Source organism: Stenella coeruleoalba (assembly GCF_951394435.1).
Source record: "Stenella coeruleoalba genome assembly, chromosome: 17".
Classification (NCBI taxonomy): domain Eukaryota; kingdom Metazoa; phylum Chordata; class Mammalia; order Artiodactyla; family Delphinidae; genus Stenella; species Stenella coeruleoalba.
Genome location: NC_137163.1, coordinates 77,005,771 through 77,026,433, shown reverse-complemented (window position 1 = coordinate 77,026,433; position 20,663 = coordinate 77,005,771). Strand labels below are relative to the sequence as shown.

The following is a 20,663-nucleotide window of genomic DNA, read 5'->3' as shown; positions in this document are numbered from 1 at the left end:
AGCTTCTTGTATCATAGTTTTTCTGTTGCATGATATGGGAACTTTTCAGCCATTATTTCTGGGAATATTTTTTTTCAGCCCCACCTACTTTCTCTCTTTCTTCTGCAACTCTTTTTTTTTTTCATACACACACACGCTGTATTTTATTTTTACAAGAGATAAATAGACTGACACCAAGCATTGCAAATGGGTGACCACAACAGAAACAACAATGATTGCAATTACCAAACACGAAACACACTCACCCTATGTCATAATATTGACATTCAGTCCAGGAATTCTCCACTGTAACAGCTCCTTTACTTTGCAGTAAAAATTGATTTGTATATTTTTTGCCTCTGAGTCCTTGTGGGATTTTCTTTTGTTTTGTTTTTATTCTTCTGCAACTCTTGATGACCCAAATGTTAGCTCTACTGTTATAGTCCTAGAGGTCCCTGAGGTTCTGTTAATTATAAAAAAATCTATTTTTTTCTGTTGTCCAGATTCCAGAGATAAAGAATCCATAAGTTATGAATTGTGCACCATTCTGAGTAATGTGATGAAATCTCACACCGTCAGCTCCGTCCCACCTGAGACGTGAATCATCCCTCTGTCCTGTGTGTCCCACCCATTAGTCACTTAGCAGTTGCTTGGTTGTCGGGTCGACTGGCATCGTATCTCAGTGCTTGTGTTCAGCTGGCCCTTATTTTACTTAATAATGGCCCCAAAGCACACGAGGAGTGATGCTGCAATTCAGATATGCCAAAGAGAAGGGTCACCGGGAACCACATTGACTGACGCTTTGATCTTGGACTCCCCAGCCCCCAGAACTGTGAGAAATGATGTCTGTTGTTTAAACCACCCGCTTCATGGTATTGTTACAGCAGCCTGAACTATGACAGATGCCTGCTTCAAAGTCCAGGAGATCAGTAGTGTGGGAAATTGTTTCCAAGGTAGAGACCGTCCAGGTTTAACGTCTAGTAATTGAACTTCATCAGAATGGACCTTACACAGAGTTCCATGTGGGCTGGATGGGAATGACAAAGGGCATGTTTCATACTAACTGCTCCAAATGATTATGCTTCCTGAGGAAATCTGAGCCCTTCCCTGGGCTCCTTGGATATTCCTAGAGAGGTAAATTCTAGCAGTGAAAATGAGGCAGGGTTCTTCAGGCATATATATCTCTATAACACACTACATTAAACCCAAGCAGAGGATCATTCCTTTCGCAGATACTTATTGAGTGTCTGGTGTGTACGAGGCACTGAGCTGTTTCTAGAAATTCTGAGGGAATAAATTAGTTACACTTCTGGTGCTTAATGAGCGTATTGACTAAGAAGCCACCAACGGCAGTGTGGTGACAAGTGTGAGAGAGTATATATTTATACAGATAAGTGAGCACAGTGGAGGGTATCTATTCAGCAGAGAATGCTTGCATAGTGGGAAGGCAAGGGTGCAGGAAAGGTTCCTGAGATGAGCTGAGTATTGAAGGAAGGGATGGAAAGGTGGGCGGTAATGTAGGGCGGGGGTTAGGGCTAGAGAAGGCCTACCGAGTAAAAGATACAATGCGTGCAGAAGTGTGGAGCCACGTTTAAGAAATGTCAAGTGATTCAAACTGTTGAGTCAAGACACATGAGATGAAATTGGAAAAGTAAGCTGGAGTCAGACCACAAACGGTGTGGTACAGTGGGGTGTGAGAGTATTTACTAAAGGATGTGAGAACAGTGGGAAGTGTTTTAAAAGAATATTGACATGGCAAAATAAAAATTTACATTTATTGAACACATTAGGACATTAGGCGCTTTGCCTAACGTGTAAGATATATTTTAGTCTTCACAATGAGCCTGGAAGGTGGGTGTTTCCCGCTATTTCACAGCCAGGGAAACAGTCACAGAGAAATTAAGTGCATGGCCTGGAAGGAAGAGACAGGATTTGAACCGAGGTCTGACTTTAGAGCACACATGCTTAACCTCTGTGCACTGGCTCCCCGTGGTCTGGCTCCTTGGTCAGTGGTGACCAGACAATGGCACAGAGATCCCCAGGTGATCTGTGTGCACGATCAAGCTTGAGAAGCAGTGGTTTAGACTTCCTACAGTGGCGTCTGCCAGAGACAAGGGATGCCGGGAAGACAGCATGGTGGCATGATTGGGCAACAGGTGTATTGGTCCCCGTTCCTGACTGGAGACATGGGAGTGGAACGTGTGTTAGGGGAGATGCTTGGAAAGGGAGGGCCCCTTCATGCTGACTTATGTGTATGAAATTTTACTTTTTTTAGAAGTGCCCCAAAGGAATTCCTTTAGTTGAAATTCCTTCGTTGTTGAAATAGAACCAATGGATGTGGATGGTTTATCCGACGTGGATTATACGATTCACTAGTCCTTAGCTATTGAAGAGCAGATTATATCTAACTCCAAACTTTTAAAATTGACACTTCAATTTTGAGCTGGTAATAATGCCATTCATGCCTATTGCTACCCTGTAAACATGCATTTTTTTAATGATGCAATTGCCCTGTTTTTGTGTGATGGTGATGGTTATCAATGGAGGTCTGTATCAAGTTAAACACTACTGTTTCTCTTACCTACCCCCTCCCTTCCTTCCCTCTGTCTTTCCTTCCTTCACTCAGTGCCTCTCTCTCTCTGCCCTTCCTCCCTTCTTCCCTCCCTCCCTTTCTTACCCGTTTTACTTTTTAATTGGTCACTTGTTACAAAGGCAGCATTTACAAGGCAAACCGTGCAGCTCTATAATCTTTTTCCTTTTGCGATCTGTTTGGAGGCAATGTCTGGCGGCACAAGTGTGAACCTGGTCCTTCTTTCCCAGAGGACCTTGTCTTTGCGGTTCAGAGCTGAGGCGGGAAGCCTGGTAAATCTGATTAGGTGAGGTACCTTCAAATCAGATTAGGCTACGGGTAGCCATCAGAGGCAGTGCGTGTCATCTGGGGACTGCATGTGGGACAAAGCCCTGAAACACGTTCAAACCCCGTGATGATTAAGCAGAGCGGTGGGAGAGCTGTGTGTGCAGAAGTGTCACATCACTCCTGGGTGGTGCCTCTCTCTTGTGTCCCGTTATGCTGAGTGGCCAAATTGTTACATTTACAGCCATTTTCATAGAACTACATTGATACCATAATAAGCAAGAGTGCTTACATTAAAAACAAAGGCTGTTTGTATATTTTGGAGATTAATCCTTTGTCCGTTGCTTCATTTGCAAATATTTTCTCCCATTCTGAGGGTTGTCTTTTTGTCTTGTTTATGGTTTCCTTTGCTGTGCAAAGGCTTTAAAGTTTAAGTAGGTCCCATTTGCTTATTTTTGTTTTTACTTTCATTACTCTAGGAGGTGGGTCATAAAAGATCTTGCTGTGATTTATGTCAAAGAGTGTTTTTCCTATGTTTTCCTCTAAGAGTTTCATAGTGTCTGGTCTTACATTTAGGTCTTTAATCCATTTTGAGCTTATTTTTGTGTAGTTGTTATGTAGTATTTTTTTTTTTATAAAGTTATTTATTTTTGGCTGCATTGGGTCTTTGTTGCTATGCCCTGGCTTTCTCTAGTTGTGGTGAGTGGGGGCTACTCTTCATTGCTGTGTGCGGGCTTCTCATTGCGGTGGCTTCTCTTGTTGCAGAGCACGGGCTCTAGGCACACAGGCTTCAGTAGTTGTGGTTCATGGGCTCTAGAAAGCAGGCTCAGTAGTTGTGGCACACAGGCTTAGTTGCTCCGTGGCATGTGGGACCTTCCCAGACCAGGGCTCAAACCTGTGTCCCCTGCATTGGCAGGCGGATTCTTAACCACTGTACCACCAGGGAAGTCCTGTTAGGTAGTATTCTAATTTCATTCTTTTACATGTAGATGTCCAGTCTCTTATTGAAGAGACTGTATATTCTTGCCTCCTTTGTCATAGATTAGGTGACCATAGGTACGTGGTTTTATCTCTGAGCTTTCTATACTGTACCATTGATCTATATTTCTGTTTTTGTGCCAGTACCTTACTGTCTTGATAACTGTAGCTTTGTAATATAGTCTGAAGTGGTGTGTGTGTGTGTGTGTGTGTGTGTGTGTGTGTGTGTGCGCGTGTGCGCGCACGCACAGTGGAATATTACTCAGCAATAAAAAGGAACAAAATTGGGTCATTTGTAGAGATGTGGATGGATCTAGAGTCTGTCATACAGAGTGAAGTAAATTAGAAAGAGAAAAACAAATATATATATTAACGCATATATGTGGAATCTAAACAAATGGTACAGATGAACCTATTTTCAGGGCAGGAATAGAAACGCAGATGTAGAGAATGGATGTGTGGACACGGTGGTGGGGAAGGGGAGGGTGGGATGAATTGGGAGATTAGGTTTGACATAAATACACTACCATGTGTAAAATAGATAGCTAGTGGGAACCTGCTGTATAGCACAGGGAGCTCAGCATGGTGCTCTGTGATGGGCTAGATGGGTGGGATTGAGACGGGGAGGGAGGCCCAAGAGGAAGGGGATATAAGTATACATATAGCTGATTCAGTTCATTGTACAGCAGAAACTAAAACAACATTGTAAAGCAATTATACTCCAATTAAAAAAAAAAAAACCCTAGAGCTTTAAAAGTAAAGCAACAGGGCTTCCCTGGTGGCGCAGTGGTTGAGAGTCCACCTGCCGATGCAGGGGACACGGGTTCGTGCCCCGGTCCGGGAAGATCCCACATGCCGTGGAGTGGCTGGGCCTGTGAGCCATGGCCGCTGAGCCTGCGCGTCCAGAGCCGGTGCTCCGCAACGGGAGAGGCCACAACAGTGAGAGGCCCGCGTACCGCAAAAAAAAAAAAAAAAAAGTAAAGCAACAAAACAAAAGAAAAGCAAAAGGCTTAGGTCCTTTTCTTTTTAATGACTACCATGAGTGAATACTGACTCAGACTTGCTTATCAAAGAATGACAAAATGTCATTTTTAGCAGCGTAACAACATTTTCTCTTTAATAAAAATAAATGAGGACTTAAGGCTGTCTGGGAGGGAAGTGCTTATGAATTGGCGAAGTATTTTCTCCTGAGAATGATACTAGGTAAGCAAGGTGCAATGCAAGGGCAACTAATTAGGAAGATTTCAGAACTGTGGAGTATGCTGGGAACTGGCTTGTTTCTGGCTATGGTCCCCTTAAGGTGAATTCTGTCTGGTGATTAGCATCACCTCGGATTAAATTAATTGGCTGTACTCAATCCCTGAGTGGATACACTAAGAATAAATTCAAAGACATTAGTTTCCTTGCACGAAACAAGCAGGGTACATATCTGGTAACATTTATGGGAATTATTCAAACAACTTAACCCATCTTTTCCTTTATAAGGGAAGTTTCAAGTTCTGGTAAGTACAAAACTATTTAAAATCTTTATTTTGAAAATAATCTATTTTAGCCAGTTGTACTTTATTTTACATATCTAGCCTACATATTTGTGTTCTGTATGTAACCATTAGAAAAACAATAAATACTGCTCATATTATCTTTACCCAGATATGCAAGAAACATTCACAATATGCTGATATTAAAGTAGGAGGGAATTCAGTATCAGGAAATCAAGCAATTCGAGTGTATTAAAACATGGGTAAAGTTTTGTTTTCTTCTGATTATGAAAGCTCTGCTAACTCTTTAGAGCAATCTGTGCAATACCTTAAGAAGGAGGAAGTTGCTTGTGCTTCAGCAGTGCTGCGGCTGCCGTGTGCTTCTCTTCTGAACACTCACCCCCAAGGCCACCCCACAGCGTTATGACCTGTGAGATGAACTACTTTTTCTTGCAGCATCAGATCTCTGAATTGCTATAGAACATTATGACTATGCCTCTCATGTTTTGTTTTCTACTTCATTTTTCTTTCTGAATTGCTTCAATTCCTACTACATGCTAGAAAAGTAAATTAAAAATGTAATTAGGACACGATGCACCTGCATCTTGTGAATCGGTCATCTGTTTTGTCAAGAGAGTAGTGGAGAGAAGGTACAGCCCTCTTGGTAGAGGCAACTATTTAGCTCTGAGCAGCACAGATGATTCAGACCAATGAAGGCGCGGATCAGCAATAACAATGGTTGGACCTAGTGAAACAAAGAGTGTAAAAAAAAATCCGGTTTATGTTAAAAAGCAATACAAGTATCCATGACAGGTCTCTGGTCTGACTGTAGGCAATGAAGAGCTTGCAGAGAAGTGGGGAAGATATCGATAGCAAGCGTCAGGCCATTAGAAGAAGATTTCAATATAATTTGGGCTGGAGGCAAGAGACTGTTAGCTGGGTCCTTTGCTACCTCTAGGGCAGTCGGTGGTGAGGAAAGTAAGACCCTAGCTTCCCCTTTTCCCTCTGTCCACCTCTACTTCTCCTCCCTCAGCATAACCTGCTGGGACAAGAATTAGACCACTTTAAGTACTCGGTGTTTTTGTTCCCTACAGAGCCCCTAAGTATCCTACTGCATTATCCGATTTCAGAGGGCAAAGAATAAACCTTGTTATCTAAAATGTATGTAAATAAACATTAAAAAAATTTCCATCCAAATAATTCCGATTAGTCTTTAAAGCTGATTACGAAAGGTGCACAACTACGACAGGGTAGCTAAAAGTTGTGGAGGCTGGTAGCTCTGTTGAGGCTGACTGACTGCGTCACTGCTCTGCTCGCGTGCACTGGCAGAAGCTGCGCTAATCCCTGCCATCTTCCTGGAGGGCATCCCCCCACCCTGTGCCTCTGGCATCTCAGCTGTACACAGCTCTTCCTCTGGAGACCGCCACCTCTTCCCACCCTCAGCAACTCTCCTTGATGTTTTCATGGTACCGTGACTCTTCCTCAATTGTGCTACTGAATTACTCTGTGATCTTCCCATGGACACTGTAGGACATACATATGATGATGTCAAGGCAAAGGCTGAAACACTCCCTCTGGAACGAATCAACTTTGCCTCTGTTCCCCAGTGATGATACTGTGCACTGTACGCACAGAGATCCTTTTATTCACCCATAATACTGACTCTTCACCATGCTCTGTGCAATGCCCACCTCACCACAGGCTCTTAAACCTTACCCGCATGTATGCAAAATCTCAACACTCTCCAAAACTTCCCCCAGTGACTCCTAGGAGTTCCCAGAGATCCTCTTACATGCAGCTAGGACCAGAGGAACTTGTATTTTCACTTTGCTTTCGCTACAGCTTCCTCGTCAAGGTGCCTGGCAACTACCCTGCTGCAAGTACTTGCTCTGTAAGTGCTCCTCCACTGCTGGGCATGTGGCATCTCCCCAGGATGTGGTAACTTTAGCTTCTTCCCTTCACGCATCAGGTTCAAAACCAATGATCAGGACTGAGCAGCAGTGGGATGGGGACAATGGGGGCCATTTCTTCCCTGCAGTTGACCCTGTCTTCCATGGTCTCCTTTCTGGTCCCAGCACAGAATCTCCTTTCTCTTATTTTAGCCCAAAACGAAGAAATCAAAACCAACAAACCCTCCCAAAGAAAACCCTTAGCATATCAGCTCACATAACTGTGTTCTCAACATGGCGACCAGGTCAACGGCTCTCCAAATAGTGAGATCCAGGCAGAAAACCACTGCAATTAAAAGCCTCACTACACACTTCCACGTAGATAAATATAATTTCCACAATTAGGTGAAAAATGTGTCTCAAACATTATTCATGTAAAATATTTTCAAATAAATACTAAGTAAACCAACCTAAAAAGTAGTTAGAGGCAAAGAGTTCTGAAGTCTTGTTTAAATACTGAAGGAATTCATCCCTTTCACAGCTGGTGAGGGCCTGGAGATTCAGGGCATGGCGCAGTTTATCAGCTGAGGATGAGGGGAGATTGAGGTTTCGCTGACTCCACCGCAGACCTGGATTCCCCAGCTCCTGATGCGCATGCTTGCTACAGCTGCCTTTAGTGTCTTAGTGTTATCATTACCTTAAACTGCTTGGGAAGAGAGAAGGGGAGACACATCTAATTTCTAGGCTGATCTTTGAATGCATTTTCCTAAGTTACATATAAATGAGATTTGTAAATTGTATTGGAGATAAATGAAGATTCTTAGAAAACAGCTTGCAACCATTTAACTAGGTGATTTGGGCCAGATTTATAGCTGATTTATAATGACAGACATGCCTTGTTCATCTCTGTAATACTGATCATATTTATTCAGTTTGTTCAGTTTGTCTTCAAGGCTGCAGGGCATTCTTACTCTGTCAAAAGACACCAACAATTACATTGATTTCAAACCACAGAAAATAGCCACACTAGGCTACCAATGAAAAACAAGCCCAGCATCAGATAAACCCTCCCACAAGCTGCTCAGCTGTCAGTCAGACTCTGGCTTCACTTGGAAAGTGGAAGAGAAAAACCTCAGTGATTGGTGAAAATGGCTCTTAAATTCCCTCCTGAAGTGCTCACTTTAGAACCACTTTAGAATCCGGTTTAGTAGTAACCAGATTGCACCATTTTAAGCAGCCCATAGTAATGTCATTCATTCTAAAAATGTTTGTTTAGTGCAGCGTTTCCCAAAGTAAGATTAGTCGTGTGTGAGATAATTTACCTGCATGTTCTACAATCTGTAATGGAAACATCTTACACTACCTTAACGTGGCCCTTATTTAAGGATATATATGATACATTCCTTCTAGAATTTAATGTCAGGAGCCAATCTCCTCTGGATGAGTTCATTTGATTCCATCCAACAGACAATTTGAACTTTATAAACTTTTCCTGTTTTCTCCCTTTAACTGCCAGGACATGCAGAACTAAATCGATCAGTTGCAAAACTCTCTTTTCTCATTGGATGATGGGTTCTGATTTTTTTTTAACTGTTCAATAATACCTGCTAATTTTAAAGAGTCACAGAATTTGGCAATGTATAAAAACATTATCCATAGCTCTGCCATCAGAGATAACCCACCATCAACAATGGGCTGTGTATACTCCACACTTTCTCCTTCTAGTATAATAAATATTGTACACATTGGCAATGGCATAGCATGTGTATTCTATAAGCTGCTTTTTCACTTAGTAATAAATAGGTCATGACCATTTTTCTATGCCAATAAATAAAGCCATGTTCAACGGCTCATAGTTTTCCATGGGTGTATACATCATGATTTATCTACCTAGGCCCTTATTAGTGTCTTTAGGTTGTTTTTAATGTTTCAGTTATAAATACCGTTACTTAACTGCTGCTTTTATGTCTTTTTTTTTTTTTTTTGCGATACGCGGGCCTCTCACTGTTGTGGCCTCTCCGTTGCGGAGCACAGACTCCGGACGCGCAGGCTCAGCGGCCATGGCTCACGGGCCCAGCCGCTCCGCGGCATGTGGGATCTTCCCGGACCGGGGCACGAACCCGCGTTCCCTGCACCGGCAGGCGGACTCTCAACCACTGCGCCACCAGGGAAGCCCCTGCTTTTATGTCTTATTTTAAGCCCCGAAAGTTATCTTTCAAAATAGGTAGCGACAATGAATGAATCAATGAATGAATGAATGAAATTCGAGGAACAGCTATCGGTAGCTGGCTTTAGCATTAGCACCTATTCTTCATGGTGGGAAGATGAATAATTTCCTTCCCTTCTCCAGGTCTCAACCAAAATGAGTGAAACTCCTTCCACCAGTTTTTCCATGATTCGTCGGATTTCTTCTGAAGGTCAGGTTCCTTCTCGCCAGTTGGGCGTCACTCAGCCTGTCGTGGCCAAAAGGATCAGCTTCTACAAGAGCGGAGACCCGCAATTTGGCGGCGTCCGGGTGGTGCTGAACCCTCGTTCTTTCAAGACATTGGATGCTCTGCTGGATAACTTGTCGGGGAAGGTGCCCCTACCCTTCGGGGTGAGGAACATCAGCACCCCCCGAGGAAGGCACAGCATCACGCGCCTGGAGGAGCTGGAGGACGGCCAGTCGTACCTGTGCTCCCATGGCAGGAAGATGCAGCCGGTGGACCTGGAAAAGGCCCGCCAGCGCCCGCGGCCCTGGCTCAGCAGCCGGGCCCTCAGCGCGCACGTACAGCGCGCACGCGCCGCCGCCGCTCCCGCCGCTCCCGGCATGCTGCGCGCGCCGCGGCGGCTAGTGGTCTTCAGGAATGGCGACCCGAAGACGAGACGTGCAGTCCTCCTGAGCAGGAGGGTCATGCAGAGCTTTGAGGTCTTTCTGCAGCACCTGACGGAGGTCATGCAGCGCCCGGTGACCAAGCTCTACGCCACGGACGGAAGGAAGGTGAGCACCGTGAGGGACGTGATGGCGGCCCCGGGGAAGGAAGGCTTTTCCCGCGCCTGTGCGTGCTCCCTGCTCACGGGAGGGCGCTGGCTCCCCCCCTCTCCTCCCCCCGGTGGCTGTTCGTTTCTGGGTCAATGCAATGAGGCGTGGGCCCTGTGGGGCTCTTTGTTTTTTCCTCGCATGCTCCGTTCCCTGAGCCTCGCGTTATAGAATGTGTTGGCACGGAATCTGCCTCGACGATATTTCTTGAAAAGGTGTGGCCAAGAGTGACATTCTGTTGGGTACAGAAAGCCTTTTCCTGTGACCTGTGTGTCACTTTCCCGGTCCTGGTGTGTCCGTCAGGCCCTTTCCCAGCTGGATGCTTGAGTGGGGAGGACAGGGGCAGTACTGTGTACCCTTTAAAGGTTTTTTTGGTTATGATGGCAGAAGACCGGTCGGCCTGTGCCAGCTGTGGGCTGAAGACGGGTGTTGGTCTAACACACCCTTCCCCCCATACCCTTGGTTCTTCGATATTTTGTATACGTTATTTGGTGCCCAGCGAGTGGTGGGTGATTATCACTTTCAAACCCAGGAGGCTGTTGAGTTAATCAGTTATAAACTCACCGTATGGAAAGAACAAAACTTCATGCTGCTCATGTCAGGACCATAACTCTTTGATTTTTCCCCCCTAGGTTCCCAGTCTCCAGGCTGTGATCCTGAGCTCTGGAGCTGTGGTGGCAGCAGGAAGGGAGCCATTTAAACCAGGAAATTATGACATCCAAAAGTACTTGCTTCCTGCTAGAGTACCGGGGATAATCTCTCACCGTGTGTACCCCAAGGGAAATGCTAGGTCAGAAAGCAGAAAAAGTAAGTCACTTAAATATGTAGCCCTTATTTTTAGCCCTGAGTTGTTTTTGTTTTTTTTTTTAACCTCAACAACAACAAAAATTCATCTTAAATGACCAATTTCCTTCATCACAGAAAAGGAGAGGATCAAAACCTTCTAAACTGAAATTTGTTGTATTTGTAGCTGGAGAGAGTTGTAGAGATCATCTGATAATTTTTTAAAAAAGATTTTTTTGAAGTCAGTCAGTCAATGATATATCTGTTTAAATTGATGAGGTTTATTTTTTGTTTGTTTTCTGTTTTTGTTTTTGCATCTAATACCTAGATAAAAGATCGAAGTACCACCATTGATTTAGAGAGGAATCCTAAATTCCGTGGAATATGTGTAAGTGACACTCTGGTGGTTGCAGAGTTTTCTCTAAATAATACCATGCAGATCATAGCTGAGCTCAGGTTAGTTGATCGACGTATTTAAAAATCATCTCTGGAAACTCCCTGGCTGTCCAGTGGCTAGGACTCCACGCTTCCACTGCAGAAGAGGGAACGGGTTCGAACCCTGTCCAGGGAACTAAGATCCTGCATGCCGCACTGCTTGACCAAAAAAAAAAAAAAAAAAAGAGAAACCTCTAACTACACATACATGCTCTACTTTCTGAAGTTATTCCAGTAAAAGTCACAGGCCCTTAAATCCACTTTTTATTTATTAAAAAAAAAGGTTCATATAGCCAGTTCATGCTGGTTAACAGTACTCTTGAGTTGATAGTTCCTTAGGAAATGCCGTCTAATGAGACGTTATCCTTTGGATAGGGGAGGAGGAGTGCCTCTTGACATCCAAGAGTGTGGGATAGGCTGTAAATTCCCTTTTTCAGGCAGAGCTAATCTCATTATTTACAGTGCTCAGTATTTTAGCTCCAGGCGAATGTGTAGATTGCCATTTACACTTCCTTTTTAATTTTTATTTTATGTAAACATGGAATGGTACATTTTAAGTGGTGTTAATTCCTTTACTTATTGCTGAACTAGGCAGACTCAACTATTCCTTCCTGTTGTTCTTTAGTTATTTCATGGATATGCTAATAGCCAGTCGTTCATGTGTCTGTTCCGTAGGCGTCAGCTGCCCAGGATCTTATGTGCAGGTAGTGTTAGTTCACCCTGGTCATTTCATCAGAATGATTTTATTGTCTTCTGTCAGATGTGGGTTTCTGAGCATGATTTTTAATGGCTTCAGGGAATCTGAGGGCTTTGTTAAGTTTTACTTTAAAAAATGATGAGTGAGACAGTTTCATTTATAATTTTGGTGAAAGTGTACTAAAAGTTAAGAGGAAGTATCTCTAGGCTTATCCTTTGAAACTAAAGGTATTTAATTGATGGTAAGCATGTGCACATCTATACAAACTACTAATTTGACTGAGTTTAGAAAGCATGAGTTCCAAGGGTATCTCTAGAGGTACACATTAAAAAAAATACCTAGATATCTGGGTCTTTGACTAGCTCTGTTCTCTTTTGTGACTGATATTAAATAAATGCACTGATTATACAAAATGAATGCTAAATTCATAATTATTACTAGATTAGCCTAGCCTTTAAAATAAATTCTAAAAATGTTTTTACTTTCGTAATGGTATAGATATCTCTCGTCGATATACACAGGTAGGAAAATGAATACCACCGTAAATTATTACTTGCTTATATGCATAGGTAAGCAGCACTTGGTTAGACCCCAATTTCAGTACTGGTGAACAGAATAAAACAACAAAACCAAATCCCACAAAAATCTCTTTATTTTTGCTAGAATCCTTAGCAATTTCTACTTTATACTTTCCTTTTTAAAATTGTCATATTAAACTCATTAAGATTAAAATTCCGTGAATTTCCTCATTGAAGTAGAGTTATAAGTTCTCTTTTAAAGAGTAGTTTGTAGAAATGTACCAGACACTACAGTAAACTAAATTGACGAATGAATATATAGAGGTGAGAAACTTATTAACAATATCTTACTATGAAATTTAGAAAATATGGTGTTCTTCTTACTAATTATTTTTTGTTTTCTTTCTTTGCTGCCTCTTCTATTGGACATTTATAACTTCTCTGTCTTCCACATTATATTTTGATGTGGGGCATCTTTTACTTTTAAAATCTTGAAAGTGAGCACACATGTACCTTCAAGCCCAAGGTCTCAAATTCATTCTGTTTCTTCTGACAAAATGCAGAGTAATGATTGCTACTCAGACCATTCTTTTGCTTCTGAAAATTACTTGGCCTTAGAAAAAAATGATTCTCAGAATTTATTGATATATCCTTCTGAAGATGATGTTGAGAAATCAATTATTTTTAATCAAGATGGTACTATGACAGTTGAGATGAAAGTTCGATTCAAGATAAAAGAGGAGGAAACCATAAAATGGACAACCACTGTCTGTAGAGCTGATCTTTCTAATAATGATGAAAAGAGTGAGGTAAGCAGTTTCCCAGGAAGAACAGATGATGGATCATCTGGTTTAAAGATTACAGCATGTTCATTGTCTGCAGATGTCTCACCTCTGGAGAAAGGCAGTATTCAAGAGGGCAGTTTGGCAGAGGAGATCAGCAGTCCAATGAGAGATCAGGATACTGAAACTTGCGATTCTGCTAGTTGGGAGAATGCTGCTATGGACACAACTGCCACCCAGGGAACTCAGGATCAAGCGAAACATCATTTTTATAGGCCCCCTACACCTGGACCAAGGAGAGTCAGGCAAAAGAAATCTGTGATAGGGAGTGTGACCTTAGTATCTGAAACTGAAGTGCAAGAGAAAATGATTGGGCAGTTTTCCTATAGTGAAGAAAGGAAAGATGGGGAAAACAAATCTGAGTACCACATGTTCACACATTCTTGCAGTAAAATGTCATCAGTATCCAACAGACCAGTACTTCTTCAAGTTGATAACAATGAGCAGGTGGAGTCATCTTTAGAAAGAAAAAAGGAAAGCAGACTGCTCAAATCAAACGCACTAAGTGCTGGTGTTGTAGAAATTACAAGTCAGAAGATGTTAGACATGTCCCATAATAACGGCTTGCCACAGACTACATCAGAAAACTCAGTTGTGGAGGAAGGTATAGTTGATAGTGTAACAGCGGACAACAAAACTAGTGTCAAGAATTTAAGAACTTATGGTAACACCAGCGATAGAACCAGTCCTTTTTTAGCAGATGCAACTCATTCTTCAGGTAACAACTCTGGAACTGACAAAACTATTTCAGAGACCCCAGCTTCAGTAGGATCCTCTACTGTCACCACAAGAATTGACAGACTAATTAGTGAGTTTTCTCAGTGTGGTTTAACAAAACTTCCAGAAAACGAAAAGCAGATTTCATCATCTGTTGCCAGCAAAAAGAAGATGAAATCTCAGCAGCATGTGGTAAATTCCAAGCATCAGGATGGGGAGGTTGCAAGGAAAGGAATCCCCAGGAAGAGTAAAAGAATAAACACAAGAGGCAGAATTGCACAGGAAACCATACTGCAAGACTCACGTAGTCCCCTTAAAGGAGAGATACTTTGTGAGAAAGACCTCCATGCAAGTGATACGGTAATTGAATCAAATTATTTTTCTTCCAAAAGTAATAATGCTGTGAATTCCAGGAATCTCCCTAGAAATAAATTAAATACTATTCATAATCCTAAGGTTCAGGGACTGTTAGCCAAAAGAAAATCCAGACCACTAAACAAAGTAAACTTAGGAGGACCTACAAAAGGAGAAATTGGTCAAGGAGAAAAAGTGTTTTCCCATAATGAATTTAGATATTGCAAAAATACTTTCGAAAATCAAAATTTATTTCATATGTTTAACTTTCTTGAGCAGAAACCCAATGCTTTTTGTGGTCCACAGGCTCAAGCAGAAATAGCATCTTGGTATTTGAGAGGAGCGTCAAAGAAGAGTTTAGTTTCAAAAGTTAATAATTCACACATAACTTTAAGAAGCCAGAAAAAACAAAAAGGGGATAGGTTGAAATCAGATACTATTGTAAGTAAACAGCATGTCACAACCAGGGCAAATTCCTTAGCTTCTTTGCAAAAAGCTGTTTTTCCTGAGGCTGTTACCCATCATTTAGTTCAAAATTATGTACAGAGATGGTTGCAGAACATAAGTTCAGATTCAGCTTTGCAACCTAGACAGTCAGCTCCAATATGCACAAAGGAAAGGAGTGTGGTAGGTTATAACAACAGTTGTTTTCCAAGAAATAATTCCCACAAAAGTTCTGGAAAAGGAAATAATTTTGTCCTGGAAGGTAATAAACATATAACTGAAAATGCCAGTTTGACAGGAGATAATCTAGGGAAAGAGGTCGGTACATCTTTTGACAAAGATAACAGTGAAGAACTTAGCAAAGATCTCTATGGGAGCCAGGTTGAATCTCTGAAGGATGCTTACTTGCTTTCCATCCATGAATATCGTACTTTGTCACAGTCAGCTATTGATGATGCTAATACTAAAAGTCAGGTATCTGCTGAAAAGTCAGGACAAGAGGTAAGCCTTGTTTACAAAGACATAAACCTAGCTACAAAAGGGCAGAGTGTAGAGGCTGCCATTCAAGTAGATCTTATGGAAGAGGACACTCCAAAACACCTGTTACCAGTCTGGTTGCTTTGCCAACTGCAAGCTTTAGTTCCTAGTAGTCACAAGACTCAGAATGGAGTTGTTCAAATGCCAGGTTCACTTGCAGATATTCCCTTTCCTTCTCCGATATATAATTCATCCACTAATGTTCTTCTGGCTTGGCTCCTGGTGCTAAACCTAAAGGGAGGTATGAATAGCTTCTGTCGAGGTGATGCTCACAAGACTACCAGCAGAACTTCAGAAATACTTGCGTTGTTGGAGGTTCTGAAACACATTGCTGTCAAAGAGGAAGCAGATGACTTGAAGGCTGCTGTTGCCAGTTTAGTGGAATCAACCACAAATCACTTTGGACTTACTGAGAAAGAGCAGGACACGGTTCCAATAGATCTTTCTGCAAATTGTTCTACACCCAACATTCAGATAGCTCCTAAATGCATAGAAAATGAGAAAACACAGAAAATCTCCTCTTTAGATGGAGGCTGTTCTGCCAGTGAGGACAGTGTCTCTGAAGTCTGTGTTTCAGAGGGGACTTGCTCTCCATGTGAGATGTGCACTGTGAGTAAGACTTATCCTCCAAAAGAGACTTGGAACCTCAGTGATAATTCTTTCCCCAGTGATGGCTGTACCATGGATCAGACCTCCATGAATAAGGCTTGTTTCCTAGGAGAGGTCTCTTCACTTACTGACACTGTGTCTTCTCATAAGCCTTGTGCTTATGAGGAAAACCGTATCCGTGAGATGGCTTGCTCAGTTGATGAGGCCTACATTCCCATCAAAGTCTGTAATACCAGTGACTTTTTAAATTCCAAAGAAAACACATATACTGATAATTTGGAATTGACCGAAGAGTTAGAAAGAGTTGGTGAAGTTCAGAAAGACCTAAATATTTTGGCAGACCCTGGGTGTAAACATGGCTTTAGTATATTGGTGTCACACCAAAATGTCAGTAATTTAAGCCACAGTGGCTTTTTCCAAGATGCAACTGAACCAGAACTTCATAGGAAACATAGTTCTCTAGATGAATTTGAAAATTGTTCATTAAAGAAATTTCAGGATGAAAATGCATATACATCTTTTGATCAGGAAGACTCAAAGACTTCTGAAGAACCAGGCTCAATAACCAACAGCGTGACATCAAGTGAAAGGAACATTTCAGAATTGGAATCTTCTGAAGAATTAGAAAACCAGAACACTGATATCTTTAATACAAAGGTAAATTCAGGAGAGCAAGCTACTGAAGAATTGATCCAAAAAGAGTTAGAGGCTAGTAAAAATTTGGAATTGATCCAAGTCTCTAGCAGGAACATTACAGAAGGAGGAGGAAGGAATGGTGTCATTTGTGAGACAATCAGCAGGAGCCTGGCAACACCACCATCTTTAGTATTTTGCTATGATTCTAAGCAAAATGCTGAAAAGCAGCTCATTGAAGGAGAAACTGAAATGAGAGTAAAAAAGATGGTAGAAAGAATGGAAACTGGAAGTTTTGCAGAGTCTCTCCTTAATTTTAAAAATGACTTCAAAAGGTCAGGGACTTCTGATCGGTCAGATTATAGACAAGACAGTGAGAATGAACAGTCATATAAAACATCCAGTGATGGCCCCAGTGACGGTGGTGAGGAGGTGGCCCAAGAGAAAGACTATAATAAAGGATTTGTTAAAAGGACAATAGAAAAACTTTATGGTAAAGCAGAGATGATGAAACCATCTTTTTTCTCTGGGTCTACACATACATCTCAGGTTTGTCCTTACGATTCTGTGGAATTTCAGGGTGCTGGGAAAGTAGGTCTTTATGATTCTGAAGGTCAGTCATTGGGCTCTTCTGCACAGGTATCTAGTAATTCAACTGTGTTGCAGAAATTTCAGGAGGAAAGGCGAGATAAATGTGATTTTAATAATGTGAGGGCCAGTTACCATGGGGAAGACATTGTGGAACATGGTACTGAACAAAATGGTCGTAACAGAATTCCCAGAGACATGGAAGAGGGGGTACTGATTGACAAGGGCAAGTGGCTTCTGAAAGAAAATCATTTGCTAAGAGTATCATCTCTTGAAAATTCTGGCATGTGTGGCAATGCAGACACCACATCAGTGGATACTCTGCTTGATAATAACAGCAGTGAGGTACCGTATTCACATTTTGGAAATTTGGCCCCAGGCCCAAACATGGCTGAACTCTCCTCTTCAGAATTGGAGGAACTGACTCAACCTCCTGAACTGAGATGCAATTATTTTAACATGCCTCATTGTAGCGACTCTGAGCCTTTTCGCGAGGATTTGCTGGATGTTCAAAATAAAACTTGTTCTCAGGAGAGAATACCAAACCACCATGCAGAAGAGAAGTGTAATCATAGGTCAGAGAGAGTATGCACATCTGTCACTCATGTCTTCACATCTGCTGGTAACAAAGTCCATCCTGTCTCTGATGATACTATTAAAAACCAACCATTGCCTGGTAATAATGTAATTCACGGTGCACTTCAGGAAGGTGACTCTTTGGATAGACTCTATAATATTTGTGGTCAACATTGCCCAATACTAACTGTTATTAACCAGCCTGTAAATGAGGAACACCGAGGATTTGCATATTGCAAAGATTCTGATATTGAAAATTCTTTGAGTCTCCAATTATGGATGAAAATACACCCACGTTTACTACAGTCAGACAAAAACATGTTCAGAGATAAGAACAATAAAGCAAGTAGTAGAAAAGCGTTTATTGATAATGCCATTGGCGGTACATTTGATTGGCTTTATTTTAATAGCACATTTGACTTGATGGATAAAAGGAGAAAATTAAAAAGAATTAACTTCTTGGGCTTAGAGGAAGAAAATAATTTAAATAAGTTTCAATCATGTTTAAAGAATTTCTTGCACACATTGTTGCTAGTTGGGGGTCCTGTGAATTCAAATATACAAGACCCCGGAAATCAGACAAATGAAATCTTTGAAGTAGTTGATGAGAATAACAACGTCCTAAATAACCGATTCCAGAACTCAAGAACAAATCTCAACCAAGCAGTAAGAGAAAATAACTATCATTGCTCCTGTGAAATGCTTGGCCAAGCCTGCCTGTTCTGCCAAGTTGAGGCATCCTTAGATATCAGCAACAGAAGCACATTAGAAATATTTTATGTTTTTGAAGATGAAAATCTTTTCATTTGGGAAGAGGAAAACTAATTAAATTAAATCATGGTCTTGAAAGCCGTGATGAACAAGAAGGTCTCTCATTTCAATATCAGCACGGCCTTTCTTCCTGAGAAAGATGAAGCACATGGGATGGATGTGGATTAGATAACCTCTAAGAATTTGCCACTTCTTCAAAATGAGCTTACCCCAGAAATCTTGCCACTGGATTATCCATCTTGACTTTCATCATTTCTGTGTTCTTCATTTTTTCAGCAATTACAGACTCAGTTTCTATTGTTATTTTTGAAGTTCCTGTGTGTTTTTTTCTTGAGCATGTATAATTTCTTGTTTCTGTTATTTTTCTCCTAAGACACCATAAATGCCCCGAGGACAGGAATTATACCCCCCCCCCTTTTTGTTATGTTGTCAACTTAGTGCAAAATGTGTATTGAAGATATTGGTGAATTAATGGAATAGACATAGCCTCAAATTACTTCATTTATTAATTTTAGCTGCTGATTTGATAAAAGTCTGTAAGATCTCAACAACAATCTCATAAGTTTTTTTTGTGTGTGTGTGCCAAATGTGTTGACTCTAGTTTCCTCAGAACATCTGTCTAATGTACTTGCAAGCATTTCCATGGGAGAGGATTCACTGTTTTTCCTCATGACTAGAAAAAGATGCTGTACTACTAAGCTGGCTCTCCAGTACTTTGCCTAGAAATTAATGATCTCTTAAACATTAGTAAAATGTCAAGAAATTCACATAGGTCAGAAAAAAGTGGAAAAGTGTAAGGCATGCTCTGTGAAGAAAAATGAAAGGAACTGGAATGATTTAACTTGGAAAAGAAAAGAGAAAGGTGACTTCACCCAGAGTTCTCAAAATTGAAAAAGAACTGCTGTGGAGAGGAACTTGACAGATTTCTTTCTGTGTCCACCTGCATTAATAAAATATTTAACTAGATATAAATAAAAACATGTTGCTTAGAAGGATAAATAAATTTGATTAGACTAAGAACCATAAATTGTCTCTTGAATACTTGTTATTTTTGCCTGGGGCTTAACCAGGGTATCTTTTAAGGTTCCTTGTTCTTCATGACTATTTGATGGTATAGAAACAAGTCTTATAAAACGTGGGAATTTATGTCTCTTGTCTGGAACTGACTCAGAATAGAAAAATTAATGTTTTTGGAGCCACACACAGAGGTGCTAAAATAACAAATTTGGCATTGGGGAACTAAAAGTAATTACCTGTGTAAGGAATACCTTTGGTTTCAGTTCAGCATGAGTCATAAATCCATAAAAAAATTATGAGTTGCTATTTATTTAACCAGAGGAAGTCTACCTCTACAGAGAGTATGACTTTTCTACATTGTGATACACTCTTCTAATTGAAATATGGAAGTTGTTATGTAAGCTTCTGTAATGAGCAATGAGAAATTTTGGTGAAATAAAAGGGCTAAAACTGTGGAGATACACATGCACTTAGCTTTACTGCACTTTGCAGATACTGCGTTTTTTACAGATTGAAGGTTGGTGGCAACCTTGTGTCGAACAAGTGTGTCGGGCACATTTTCCCGACATTTCCACATGTCCCTTTTTGTCTCTGTGTCATATTTAGGTAATTCTTGCAATGTTTTAAACGTTTTCATTATTAATATTTGTTGATTTATGATTAGCGATCTTTGATATTACTATTGCAATTTTTTTTGCTTTGTATTTTAAAATTATGGCATGTATATTATTTTTAAAAGATGTAATGCTATTACATCCTTAATAGGCTATGGTGTAAACATAACTTTTATGTGTACAGGGAAACAAAAAAATTTGTATGACTTGCTTTATTGTGACATTCACTTTATTACAGTGGTCTAGAATTGGACCTGCAGTATCTCCCAGGTATTCCTGTGATAGAAAGGGGAGGAGAATTAACACTAAAGTTGTGCTAACTGTATACCAG

At 41.1% G+C, this 20,663-nt stretch overlaps 1 protein-coding gene across 3 annotated transcripts in view; it reads left to right on the top strand.

Annotated features, from left to right (window-relative positions):
- LOC307176331 (oxygen-regulated protein 1-like) overlaps positions 1-19,935 on the top strand; it is a 121,174-nt gene extending 101,239 nt beyond the window's left edge. The window contains exons 1-4 of one of the 3 annotated variants that reach the window (XM_079902362.1): positions 5,504-5,552; positions 9,213-10,158; positions 10,830-11,004; positions 13,129-19,935. In XM_079902362.1, the coding sequence (XP_079758488.1) occupies positions 9,541-10,158; positions 10,830-11,004; positions 13,129-18,755 (6,420 nt within the window). In that variant the 5' untranslated portion in view covers positions 5,504-5,552; positions 9,213-9,540 and the 3' untranslated portion in view covers positions 18,756-19,935. Of the gene's footprint in view, positions 1-5,503; positions 5,553-9,199; positions 10,159-10,829; positions 11,005-13,128 lie in introns of those variants that run through there. The other 2 variants (XM_079902364.1, XM_079902363.1) reach the window with 2 other exon arrangements.
- Positions 19,936-20,663: the final 728 nt, after the last annotated feature.